The sequence below is a fragment of the Oncorhynchus mykiss genome, chromosome 12 (assembly GCF_013265735.2).
Source record: "Oncorhynchus mykiss isolate Arlee chromosome 12, USDA_OmykA_1.1, whole genome shotgun sequence".
Classification (NCBI taxonomy): domain Eukaryota; kingdom Metazoa; phylum Chordata; class Actinopteri; order Salmoniformes; family Salmonidae; genus Oncorhynchus; species Oncorhynchus mykiss.
The window spans coordinates 28,427,520-28,440,891 of record NC_048576.1 but is presented as its reverse complement, the minus strand read 5'-3'; the positions used below and the strand labels follow the sequence as shown (position 1 = coordinate 28,440,891).

General features: G+C 46.9%; 1 protein-coding gene across 6 annotated transcripts in view; it reads right to left on the bottom strand.

Annotated features, from left to right (window-relative positions):
• Positions 1–861: 861 nt before the first annotated feature.
• LOC110536836 (Down syndrome cell adhesion molecule-like protein 1 homolog) overlaps positions 862–13,372 on the bottom strand; it is an 86,166-nt gene continuing 73,655 nt past the window's right edge. For 2 of the 6 annotated variants that reach the window (XM_036937323.1, XM_036937325.1), the window contains exons 20-34: positions 11,487–11,626; positions 10,556–10,606; positions 10,006–10,159; positions 9,138–9,255; positions 8,783–8,946; positions 8,455–8,553; positions 7,800–7,988; positions 7,298–7,585; positions 6,904–7,059; positions 6,001–6,031; positions 5,660–5,781; positions 5,259–5,411; positions 4,767–4,967; positions 4,270–4,587; positions 862–4,145 (exon numbers count right to left, since the gene is read on the bottom strand). In XM_036937323.1, coding sequence (XP_036793218.1) covers positions 3,709–4,145; positions 4,270–4,587; positions 4,767–4,967; positions 5,259–5,411; positions 5,660–5,781; positions 6,001–6,031; positions 6,904–7,059; positions 7,298–7,585; positions 7,800–7,988; positions 8,455–8,553; positions 8,783–8,946; positions 9,138–9,255; positions 10,006–10,159; positions 10,556–10,606; positions 11,487–11,626 — 2,621 coding nt within the window. In that variant the 3' untranslated portion in view covers positions 862–3,708. Of the gene's footprint in view, positions 4,146–4,269; positions 4,588–4,766; positions 4,968–5,258; positions 5,412–5,659; positions 5,782–6,000; positions 6,032–6,215; positions 7,060–7,297; positions 7,586–7,799; positions 7,989–8,454; positions 8,554–8,782; positions 8,947–9,137; positions 9,256–10,005; positions 10,160–10,555; positions 10,607–11,486; positions 11,627–13,372 lie in introns of those variants that run through there. The other 4 variants (XM_036937324.1, XM_036937326.1, XM_036937327.1 and 1 more) reach the window with 4 other exon arrangements.

The following is a 13,372-nucleotide window of genomic DNA, read 5'->3' as shown; positions in this document are numbered from 1 at the left end:
TGTAATATATATCTATACACAGCACCAGTCAAACGTTTGCACACACCTACTCATTCCAGGGTTTTTCTTAATTTTTTACTATTTTCTACATTGTAGCATAACAGTGACAATGACCCAACAGACCTCCAGGCTGTGTAAGGACTATTTGATCAAGAAAGAGAGTGATGGAGTGCAACATCAGATGACCTGGCCTCCACAACCACCTGACCTCAAGCCAATTGAGATGGTTTGGGATGATTTGGACCGCAAAATGAAAGAAAAGCAGCCAACAAGTGCTCAGCATATGTAAGAACTCCTTGAATGAGAAGGTGAATCCAAACTTTTGACTGGTACTGTATATACTATACCGTCAAAAGGATCGGGCTGGACCAAAAACATCTGGGGCTCAAGCCCCGGAAGCCCCAATGACGCAAATGTAATAGTTTAATTCACAAATGTAACTTGTATTTCATGATTTGAAAGAGAATTAAATGAATATTGCATTCAGTTTAAAAATGCAATTTAAACGTAATTAATATTCAAATTCAATATTTATATATTCAGTTTCAATATGGTAAATATTGCATTCATTGTCTGTGTATCAAGTTTACAAACTAACATGCAAACTATTTCTATTCGCACTGAAATCACATAAAAGTTAGTTATCTCGGTGACCTAAATCGGGGACTAGGCTACCCTCAATAAAACCCGTTTCCATTGCCACTAGAAATGACAAATTATGTCATGTTGCTAGGTAGCCAATATGTGACTGCAGCTGTAGAAGTTTATGGTATGAATTCAACAAGTAAAAACAATAACACGCTAAATGACTTTTCCATTCGAATGTGTTATTGCTATTGATGCTTTTTTATTTTCATTCTGGTATAATTATTATCCATCTTGATCATTCTTTGGTTCCAGTTCTGATTTCAGTTCCCTACAGTAACAGTATGTGGCAGTGTATCAAGCAACATTTAATTAAGAATGACAGAAACCATGGTGTATAGAAAGATAGCTTTATTGCACAAGGTGTTAGAATACTATTTTTGTTTGTTTTTCATTTAATTTAATAGAAAATTTTATTTTAAACACAAGCAATTGCTATTAGAAGCAACTCAAACCAATGTTTGGAATCACCTCAACATTTTTTTTCTTCAAATTTAAAATGTTAGTACATTTCTTTCCCTCACCTTTTCCCTTTTACCAAGCATGCAATGTCATTTTTGAGGATGAACAAAGTACAAAAAAACAATAATAAAAAAATTTGAATTTGGAACACCAAAAGATCTTTAACAAATGATAAAAATGCAACAACTTAGTATCAAAAACATAAAGGGAATAGAGAAGAATGACTACATTTGTTGCCCGTTGTGGAAATCAATGTTTATCAAATCAATATGTTGTTTTAAATTTGGAGTTGGGGCATGATTCAACCCTGATCTGTGCCCTGTTTTATTCTGACGAAAATAGCTCTTCATACAAAACTGTTTTATGTACAAGAGTTAACCTATAAACAACACCGACAAAGGTATTGGTGGTGGGTCCAGTACTGTACGCCCAAGGTGGGAGGGAGTTGAATAGGGAGAGCCAGTTGGGAGTGGCAGGTTTTCCTGACCCAGTCCAGTATATACACAATTTCTATGTGTGTGACCTAAAGAGCTAGGAGTCCCTGATTTCCCTTGGCTAAAACTGGCCAAAGATGTAGGTGTGTCATACTTCAGCACTGTTTGGCCTCTGGAATCACATTTTTTTTTTTTAAATACAAAATAAAAAACAGAAACAAGTAAAAAGGAACATATTCAATCAAAATGAACATATGGACGTAATCCAAAAACAAAAGAAATGACAAAACACTAGAATGGCGATGCTTCAATAGACATTCCAACAGGTTCCGGTGTTGATGTAGCCTACACGTAGTAGCACAAAATGTAGCTGGGGATGAGGATGGACATGGCTATTGGGGATGGAGAAAGAAGTGGGAAATATACAGTACTTAAGACAGGGCAGCATCAGAGATGCCAATAGACCACTGACCACATCATCCTTTCATATTCAAACTGAACACCCCGATTGGCTGGCAACGTCTCTCTGATAAACTAGACAGTTCACTTATTTCACATGATTATCCTCCTTGGTGCCTTGGCTGACATTTTGATTTGGAGGGAGGGAGGCAGTAATACATGGGCTGAGAGGTTGATAAAGGTTACAGGGCTACTGGTGTGTACTCTGTGTAGTAGCTGTGTGATACAGTAGCCGTGCTCTGATACCTGACTTCTGCTCCACTCACAGTGACCCTATAACCCCACTGGTACCACAGGTCAAAGGCCCATACCTGAGGCCCTGAGAGGTCACGGCCCTTCTTTACTCAAGTAACAGGTGAACGAAAGCAGAGAATTTATAGACAACAGTGTAGGTCGCCTTGGTTACACCCATCTTTAAAGGAAATTATTTGGCTTCTGAAAAGTAAGTATACCAACCAATCACTGACAACCTCATGAGATACCAACTAATAGGGGCCTTTGAGATGGACACTTCCTGTATGGAAGTCACTTCCTTCCTCTCAGCCAGTCTACATACAGTAACATACAGAAAACCCTCTATATACACGTGCTCCTCCCTCTTCATAATACTCTTCTATTCTTTACCCCTCTTTCATTTTCACTGCCCTTCACATGATTGAGCGATTGTCTCCTTATATTTTTTTAAACATTTAAATTGTTGTATATTTTTATTCTTTGCCATAATTTTCACTTAAATGACATGATATACTTATATAGAAATATATATGCGAAATCTTTAAAATACCAAATATTCTACATTTGTTAGTATTGCGAGAGCCCTGATGTTTTTAATTCATTGCTGGGTCATTTAGGTTGTCATGTTTCGGTCAAAAGCTATCGGATACTGTTGAGTTGGAAGAGGAGGGGAGTTTGAGGAAATATCAACAATAAATGTGCTAAAATACAAACTCAATGTTCTGAGTGAGGTGAACCTGAAATCCTTCCTTATGGAATCCAGACAGAGAGAGTAACTGCAAATGGAGAGTGAGACTGGACATTGAGACATAGAGTAAGACAAGACTATAGGGGATAAAACTGGTAGTCCTGCAGGAGCTTCTGCTCAAACCTTGGAGGGCAGCATAATGTGTGTGAGGGTATGATGAACACTGATTTTTAGCCCAGCCTCTGCTATCATTGACTTCATCAGCACGAGCAGTGAGCTTTCACCGTTCAGCTCCTCAGTAATACTCAATGGTCCTCAGTAATACTCAATGGTTTGACCTTGGAGAACAGCTCTAGGTCTTCCTGTGTGTGTGTGTGTGTGTTAGTGTGTGTGTGTGTGTGCGTGTGTGTGTGTGTGTGTGTTAGTGTGTGTGTGTGTGTGTGTGTGTGTACATCACCAGACACACATATTGAGCAGCGTGGCATCAGGCTAGAAGTGATAGTTAGTAGGAGATAGTAGTTTGTTTTATACAGGTCCAGGTGAGCATGAATCAGGCAGGTTACAATGGTCTCTGGTCATTCCTGGGAGGCAGAATCTAAAGTCTGAATAAAGACTAATCACTGGGTAATTAGATGTTAGCTAGCAGTTAGCTGGGGACACCTGCTGCACTGCACTGCATGCCCTCGCTGACCTGATGTGTAGAACACTGGTGTGGGGCTGGGTGTGGGCCGGGGCCGGGCCAGACAGAAGTGTTTAGTCTTTGAGAGAGAGAAGGGGGGCTAGTAGCTACACCAGTGTGTAAGACTTAGAGTAGGCCCCAACCCCTTGCTTCTGCAGTCTGCCCAGCGCTGAGGAGCTATTCTCTAGCAGTGAGTCTCTGGAGCCCCCCATCTTTGTGCTGGAGCCAGTGGGGTTGCTGCTGGTGCTGGAAGTGGAGGCTGTGGCTGCAGGGTTGGAGCAGGGCATGGTGAGAGTCCTCTGGGGCAGGGTGGCAGTGCCTGAGCTCACGCCCAGACTGCCCAACCCAGAGTGGCCTAGCGTCAGGGCCTGTTGCTTGGACGGGTCCAGAGTCATGTGACGTCCTTGGGTGTGGTACGCCCGCTGTGCCAGGCTGCGGATGGAGGCCTCCCTGGGCGGGACCGCAGGGCATGGGTCATGCAGTTCTGCCTGCTTCCGGAAGAAAGGATCCGTCTTCATGTAGAGCGGGAGGTTGCAGAATTCACCTAGCAACGAGGACAGAACAGAGAGAGGGAGGGGCTTAGAGACCTGTTGAGATGTACATAAAACAGCCTGTGGCAGAGTATAATGTGGTGCACTGTGCCAGACAGGGTGGCTCTCTGTACTCACTCTTGTTGGCACGGTGGGGGATGGGCACGGCCACGTTGGTAGGTCTGCCGCGGTCGTAGTCCTGGGGTTTGGGTGGCGAGGCGGTGAAGCGACACAGGCCTGTCTCGGATGGGGTGCTGAGTGATGTCATACTGTCGGCCGGGTCGTTGGTGCCTGTGGTCATCTGGTCAGAGGAGCTGTCGGAGATGAAGCACTCTGTGATGGTGAACTTGGCATGCTGCAGGTGCTCCTCCAGTTTGGCGTGTTCGTAGGCCCGCGCCAGCTCCTCATACGTAGACGACGCACTCTCTGTGGACACCATGCTGTTACGACCCTTGTCTGGAAAAACAATAAATGTCATATCATATTAGAACAATGCAATATGAAGTTTGCATACAGTACAGCTGTGCCAGTAGGCCTTTCAAGGTATCCTACAGGTCTGGTTTGGGGATGTAAAAGATAGATGTGCTAATGATGGGTCTTTAGTGGTGTTGTTGCCAGGGCGGGGCGGTACCCACCAGTATCCTGGGACAGGCTGGCGCTGTAGCTGTCACTCTCGGTAGCGGTGATGCCGTGGGAGCCCATGGTGCGCCAGTCAGAGGTCAAAGTCCTTGCGGAGGCTGTTGATTGGCTCTGGCCCGGCCTGCTCAGGGTCCACTGGCTGGAGTAGCGGTTTCTGGAGCTGTGGGCTGACTTCACACACTTCCTCGACACTGGATCTGAGACAAAGAGAGAATAGGAGGAGGACGGTGAGAGGATAGAACTCACTGGAGCTGTGGGCTGACTTCACACACTTCCTCGACACTGGATCTGAGACAAAGAGAGAATAGGAGGAGGACGGTGAGAGGATAGAACTCACTCACGGGGTACTATTCATAACACTTATAATAGTTTTGGGTGTAAGCATGTACAAACATTTTGAATGTCAGCTCAAGTTAACTCCTACACATTACACTGTAATAAGACATATTTCCATACTATGCACATCTTAGTGTATGTGAAGTACTCACTGGTTCCAGGGCGGATGTCTGACATGTCAATCAAGGGCCCTGTGTTCTGGATGAGGGCAGGATGGTGCAGAGACACACCCGTGCAGAAGCTTTGTGGATTCACTGATTGGCTGAACTCTGTGTCCGTCACTGGGGCCACTGCCTTGTCCTCACCTATTGGATGTAAGAGATGAGGAAAACATATTATGACAGTTGTTAAAAAATATCTGTGATAAACAATTAATCTCCCTTGTCAGATGTTCTCCTCATGGGCTGATTGTAACTCACACTCTACCAACACGTATTTAGTAAGTTGAGAGAAATAATTTGATTGGTTAGTTAGTGTACTGTAACTGAAGGCTATTTAATTGGACGATATTCAGTCTGATCGATCTGATTAGCTGCAGTGTGTCCATACTGACCTATCTGCTTGATGCCCTCCTTGTCCTCGATGAGCAGCTGGACACGAGGGATGTCAATGTGGAGCCGAGGGCCCTGGGGAGGACCCTTCACTGGGGTGTCCATGCTGCGGTTGTTCTTACTGCTCAACACACAAAACAAGACACACACTTAGACTGAATCCACTGTCACATCAGCAGTACTTACATAGTGTACATGTATACATATACAACAGGAGTATATTGGTGATACTTTATAAGAGTTTACTGGGACTTGCAGGTATTTTCAAAGATCCATCAAGATCCCCTGGAAAATGACACATCCATAACCACAGGCACCAATCAATCTAGAGTATTATCCTTACCTGATAAGCATCTCTGCAAGGCTCTTAGCATCTGTGAAAGCAAACACAAATATCTTTATTAGATTATAATGGATCATCATGTGGATTAGGCAAATTATTTTGATGTGTTACCTTTAGTGCTTCTCAGTTATTTACTCATTTACTTATGGCTCTTCCTCTCTGTTCTCCCCTCCCCCTCTTCCCTTTCTTTCTCCCTCCTTCCCTATGTCTCTCACCTCTGAGTCGTTTGAGTCTCTTCTCCTTGCCTATGTTTCTCACCTCTGAGTCGTTTGAGTCTCTTCTCCTTGCCTTTGTTTCTCACCTCTGAGTCGTTTGAGTCTCTTCTCCTTGCCTTTGTTTCTCACCTCTGAGTCGTTTGAGTCTCTTCTCCTTGCCTATGTTTCTCACCTCTGAGTCGTTTGAGTCTCTTCTCCTTGCCTTTGTTTCTCACCTCTGAGTCGTTTGAGTCTCTTCTCCTTGCCTTTGTTTCTCACCTCTGAGTCGTTTGAGTCTCTTCTCCTTGCCTTTGTTTCTCACCTCTGAGTCGTTTGAGTCTCTTCTCCTTGCCTTTGTTTCTCACCTCTGAGTCGTTTGAGTCTCTTCTCCTTGCCTTTGTTTCTCACCTCTGAGTCGTTTGAGTCTCTTCTCCTTGCCTTTGTTTCTCACCTCTGAGTCGTTTGAGTCTTTTCTCCTTGCCTATGTTTCTCACCTCTGAGTCGTTTGAGTCTCTTCTCCTTGCCTATGTTTCTCACCTCTGAGTCGTTTGAGTCTCTTCTCCTTGCCTATGTTTCTCACCTCTGAGTCGTTTGAGTCTCTTCTCCTTGCCTATGTTTCTCACCTCTGAGTCGTTTGAGTCTCTTCTCCTTGCCTTTGTTTCTCACCTCTGAGTCGTTTGAGTCTCTTCTCCTTGCCTTTGTTTCTCACCTCTGAGTCGTTTGAGTCTCTTCTCCTTGCGTTTCTTGCGGATGATGAAGAGCAGGGCGACGCCCAGGGTGACCAGGATAACAGGAGAACCGATGGAGAACAGCTTCTTCACATCATCTCTGTCCTCATGGGCCGAGTTTATAGGAGGGATGGTACCTGGGAGGGAGAGAAGGGGTGAGAGAGGGAGGGAAAGGGGGTCAGAGGTAGATTAAAGGACTGCTTTTACCACCACTTTCAAGCCCACTCACATTCTACTCCTCCTTCTCTCCCTTTTTTGGTCTCCTCCTTATCCCCTTCTCTTTGATGACTGTAAGTAGCTCTGAATAAATGTCAAATGTAAATGTCAAAGCAGCAAGTGAGAGCAGTTATCTGGTAGAAACAGGAAGTGACTCACTGCCGTCATAGTCTGTGGTGGCAAACTGGGAGCTTTGGTTCCCACAGCCGGCGCTATTACAGGCCTTCATCTTCAGCTCGTACCAGGTGGCCTCCCGCAGCTCGCTGAGGAATAGCTGGGCCGTGGCGTTGGCCTTCAGGCTCTGCCAGGCCCACGTGCCCTTGGGCCGGAAGTCCAGCAGCAGAGCGGTGATGGGGCAGCCGCCGCTGGTCCAGCCCTGCAGGTTGAGCCCCGCGTGGGTGGAGTTGATGTGGGTGAGCAGGGGCTGCTCCTTGTTGAACACGGGCTCTGCAGGAGAAGAGGAGAGACAGGGAGATTGTCAGACTGGCGGTAACTGAAGTTAGTGTGTTAGAGTGGGGATGTAGTTTATGTGAGGTAAAACACACGATGTGAGGTAAAATATAAAATCATGCTGTTTTAAAATTCAACTATTTCTGCTCCTTCCTCCGCTACACCCTCTCTCACCTTCCCCCCTTCCCCTTGATCTTTCCTTTTCCCTCACCTCGTCCGTGGGTCTTAGCCTCGATGATCTCAGAGATGCGTCCTGAGCCCACACTGTTCTTCGCTGCCAGTTTGACCTTGTACCAGGTCCCACAGCGCAGGTTGTCCAGCCTGAAGGAACGCTCACTGGAACTAATGAACACATCCCTCCACTCCTCTGTGTTGTCCACTGAGTACTGCAGGACAAAACCTGAGGACACACAGGGATACACTACATAATCATTTAAGCATTTCTTTATAATCTGCCGAATATACAAATAAACCATTTAAAAAACAATGAAATACTGTAAATGTCTATCAATTATAATATCATCCCAGTTCAATTATTAAAGCCATATTACACAACCTGCACATACTCCACTGAGGCAAAATCAGGTCAGCTCTAACGGCTGTTACACCCCTTGAACACCAGGGGGAGATAAAGGATTTAGAATACCCTCAGTGATACAATACCATCTTTTGCTAGTATATCAGACATTAGGAGTTAAAAGTTAACACATTGACAGGAACCGAGAAAATTACACAAAAAGGTAAAAGGCTATATCAATATTATTTATATTTTTAGAGGAATTATCTCTCAGTGAGATACAGCAGGTAAAGAACTCTCCTCAGACTGATCCTAATGCACTAAGGCCCAGGGGGAGGGAGTGGTGTACCTCTGATGGAGCTGCCTCCGTTGTCCCCAGGGATCCAGGCCAGGGTGATGGAAGAGGTGGAGGTGGTGGAGACGGTCAGACGGGGCTGGTCTGGAGGAACTGAACATCCAGAGAGAGAACACAGTCAGACACAGTTAGAGTCTATCAGCACCACAGAGACCAGGCACAAACAGCACACAGTTACAGTGAGCAGATTGAGGGACCAGATAGAGAGATACGATACACACACAGTCAGAGGAACACAGAGAAACCAGCTGAGACAACCCCAGAAGGTCCTCAGACCTCGCCCCACCCATACACTCCACCAGCCCAGCGTATCCCAGCTCACCTTGCACCAGTAGGTTTACTATGATGGTGTCAAAGCCCAGGGTGTTGGTGGCCGTGCACGTGTAGTACCCAGAATCCTCAGCTTTGACAGAACGTAACACCAGAGTACCGTTGGACAGGATCTGACGCTGCCCGTCCACAGTCACAGGGATAGTCGAGTCCTCACTGAGACACACACACAGAGGATCCCAGTTAGATCATAATACAGCAACCTCACACCTCTATGGTAGACTTAACCCTGACCTGAACCTTATCTTCCAAAACCCAGCATTGGCACCAAGTCTAAAGTTTATCCTAGCATTGATTGTGAGTTCCCCACTTTACTTCCATTGAGGATGAGTTAGGAGAGTTCTGACCTGTCTTTGGTCCATTTGATGGTGGGGGTGGGTTCTCCCACTGAGCTGCAGGGCAGACGGACCTCCTTCACCCAGGGAGTAGTCACTGTGCCCCCGAACGACAGGATCTTAGCTGGGGCTGCAGATAGAGGGCAGGTGACACAGGTTAAACTGGGATGTCACATACAGTATATACACACACACACACACACACTCTGAATGTGCTCACGTACACATGCACATTCACACACTTAAGCACCCAGGCACATTTACAGCCAGACAAACACTCTAACCTCCCTGCTCTGTTTTCACTTTCTTGATGTGTAAACATCTTTCTCTAGTGTTTGCTGAGTGATCCTGGTATTGTGTAGGTTAGCCTGGAGGGTTTCCTTTTACCCACTGTTATGAGAGCAGAGCGTTGGAGTGCCCCCCCCCCCTCCTATCCCTCCGTCTCGCTCAGTCCATCCATGCTCCATAGATTCTCCCCAGTATTGATCCCTGTCCACCCCCCTCCCTAAGGGCCAGTTTACTGGGTAGGCCCTGTTCATCACCACATAATTAACAACAGTGTTTCCTGCTACACCGCCAGCCCTCAATCAATACTACAGCTGTCAGTCAATAGAGAGAGAGAGAGAGAGAGAGAGAGAGAGAGAGAGAGAGAGAGAGAGAGAGAGAGAGGGAGGAAGAACTTGGGATAGAGAGGGAGAGAGAAGAGAGAAAGAAAGACAAGAGAGAGGAGAAAGGTACAGAGAGACAGATGAAAGCCCTCTGTGTAAGACAGACTATTTCTGAAATTCTTCTTCCTCTATTTTCTTCTTCTCTTTTTAAATAACCTTTACACAAATCCCTCCATCCCTCCTCAATTACCCCTCGTCCCCTCCTCCCTTACCTTTCCCAGCAGGCTCCACGGTGACCTTTTCGCTGATGTTGCCGCGGCCAGCAGTTGTCACGGCGGAGGCCCAGATGAGGTACTGTTTACCGCGGGTCAGATGGGTGATCCTGTAGAACAACATCTCTGGGTTGGCCTCATACTCACTGGGAGCCTGGGGGAGAGAGATACAGGTCCGATTATTAACACTGTGCAATACCATGGTATAATGGTACAGTTGCACTTTGGAGGGGCTGCTTGGCATCTATGGTCTAATGGCATGAGGGAAGCCCAGATGACTTGAAAGAGAACTAAGGAGTTTAGAACTAAGGAGTATAACTCATGCATGTATGCAGGCACGCAACACACACACACACACAGCCGTGTTTACTTGAACATGGCTTTAGTACCCAGTCTCACACACACACACACACACACACACACACACACACACACACACACACACACACACACACACACACACACACACACACACACACATGCACCACCTCCCTCATCTGTTCACCACTCAATACCCATCTTCACCTCTTTTTCCATTTGCCTCATTTACCTTTTTCTCTCTTTCTCTCTCCCTCCCTATCTCAGCCTCTACCCAGGCTTGCTGGAGAGCAGGGTGGGTATGACAGAGGGATAGAGAGAAGAAGGGAGGGGAGGAGGGAGAAGGGGTGAATGTGGGGCTCTGGGGGGGTGAGTAACAGGAACATTAGAACATTCCTCCAGCGTGGAGGCAGCAGTGTCGTGGTGATCCAGGGAGTGATACAGAGAGATAATGAAAAGAGGAACAAAAGCACTCTCATCTCTGTGTGACTGATACCCTGCTCTGCTCCTCCCTCCCTCGTCTCCCTCCCCCGTCTCCCTCCTCTTCTCCATGCTCATTTACATGGTACTCATCCACATAGGGTGAGGATTTGTGAATGATAAGAAAGTGGAATTCTTCCATGATAGCAGGATTTTATTGGATTGTGTGTGTGTGGTCTGAATGTGTCACCAGAAAATGTGTGTGTGTGTGTGTATGTGTGTGTGAGAGAGAGAGAATAATGTAGATGTGTGAAAACTGCATAGCTAGTGCAGACCTGTGTCTGTGAGAGCTCCTGATGCTGCAGTGGGCATGTGTGAGCTTGTTCTCTGCTTCATTTGCATATCTACGTCTCATCACGTTGCCAAGACAACCTCATCTGTTCATCTGGGAGGGCAGGAAATAAAGCGACGGTGCAAACACAGTGAGATAGAGACACACCCAAACACACACACACACACACCCAAACACACACACCCACACACACACACACACACACACACACACACACACACACACACACACACACACACACACTGAGTGTTGGTTACTAATGAATTATCCATCAAGTGCTATATCATGCATTCACATCATGTCCTGTCATTAGGGCCTTAATTCTCTGCCTCTCCAATACCTGTAACTGCACCTCCCCCATCCCATACTCTGCCCTCTCAGTGGTACTTACCGGCTGTCCGGAGCCTGGGCTGGAGCAGTAGATGGTGTACTTGCGGATGACACCATTGGGTTTAAGGGGGGGTAGCCAGGACACGACCACACTGTTGGGAGATGAGGGCACGGCTTTGATACCAGCTGGAGGACCTGGGACTGGAGAGGATACACAACACATAGACAGGTCAGACAGAGCTGTGTGTGTGTGTGTGTGTGTGTGTGTGTGTGTGTGTGTGTGTGTGTGTGTGTGTGTGTGTGTGTGTGTGTGTGTGTGTGTGTGTGTGTGTGTGTGCGCGCGTGTGACTGGGTACTAAAGCCATGTTCAAGTAAACACGGCTGTGTGCAGGGCCGTGGCTATTTCCGTGCGCGTGGGTGTTAAAGCCGTGTTAAAGTGAGCAGGGTAGTTTGCAGATTGCCAGTCTCATCCTGTGCTGTAAGCCGCTCTGGGAGGACTTGGAGGAGGTCCCCTGGGGAGAGGCCAGGCCCGGGCCAGAACAGGGTCAGCGGTGACATATGTTCATTCAGACACCGTGGTCAGCGGTTCTGCTCTCCTCGTTCTGCTCTGACACCCTACAGTCTAACTCTCTAACCCCTAAACAGATTAACACACACCAGGCTGCTCCTCATGCTCACTGCATGGCCACTTGACTGAGATGCCCAAAGAGCCTTATAACTCTATCAGTCATCAACAACATAAAGCCTCAATACTCTCCCACTGTCCACACATATAGAACACTGGACCTTATTCTAAGAATACAACCCGTTCATCAGATAGAAATGCATGGGTCTCCCTGGGTTACAAGGGACAGGGTTCAAATGAATACTGTGAGGCTACACTACATTAGACCTTCCTCCATGTACTGTACTGTACAGCAGGACCTAAAGCACAACAATTAAGGACCTATCCAACCCTAGATAGAGATCAGTAGCATTATGTGACCTGATGCACTTGACCCTGCTGGATCCTTTTACGGATTATAGTGAAGAGGGAGGACTGTTAGAGAGATCCAGGACCCCTTATCTCCTCCCTCTCTATCCCACCCAGGGCAGCCTGCTCGCCCCAGTAATCCTGCTCTGTCTCTCTGGGCCCCCTCCATCTCCTGGGGCTCCATCTCAACCACATTATGGCAGGAATAACACCAGGAACATGAGAGGGGAGGGGAGGGAGTGAGCGAGGAGAGGGTTAGGGGCAGCCCCAAGGGGAGATGAGAGGGGGGATGGGGGGGGGGGGGGGGGTTATAGGAGAAATGCATAATTATCATAACTGGGCCTTCATGTCAGAATGGGAGGGGGGGTGGGTTAAGCTCCATCTGCTGCCCAAAATCTGCACGTTCTCAGTCCAGACTGTCTGATCCACTGTCAGACAACCCAGTGATGAGGAGTCATATACAGTCACCTACAGTACACTACTGCTGAACAACTAGCTACTTCTAACCATGGTCTTAACCATCACCATGACTATGCATCCCAAACCACAGCTACCAAAAGCCTTCAGAGAGAAAGAGACAACCTCAGCCTCCCAAAGAGCCTCAAATACCATGGACCAGCAGAGAAGCGCATGTGGCACAGGAAGGATAACATAGATAAAGTCTAAGGCACCACCAAGGCTAAAACAGTATATATAGGAAGTACTACAAAGAGTTAACAAAGCATCTAGTAAAGCAGGGCAAACTGAGAAGGGCCAACATGTCTCTTGTCCTCCATCAATCAACCCATTTTTTCTTTCTTTTCATCTTTTGTCTCTCGCTCCTTTGCCCGGGCAGGCCCAGCTGTGCCACCTCTCCCTCTCTCCCTCCCATTCTCCTCTCTCTCTCCATCCCCCTCCTCCTCCTGTTTAGGGGAGTGAAGGAGACAGGGATCGGCCTGTAATCCCGCCTTGAATGGTGTAAGCACAAAATTAAT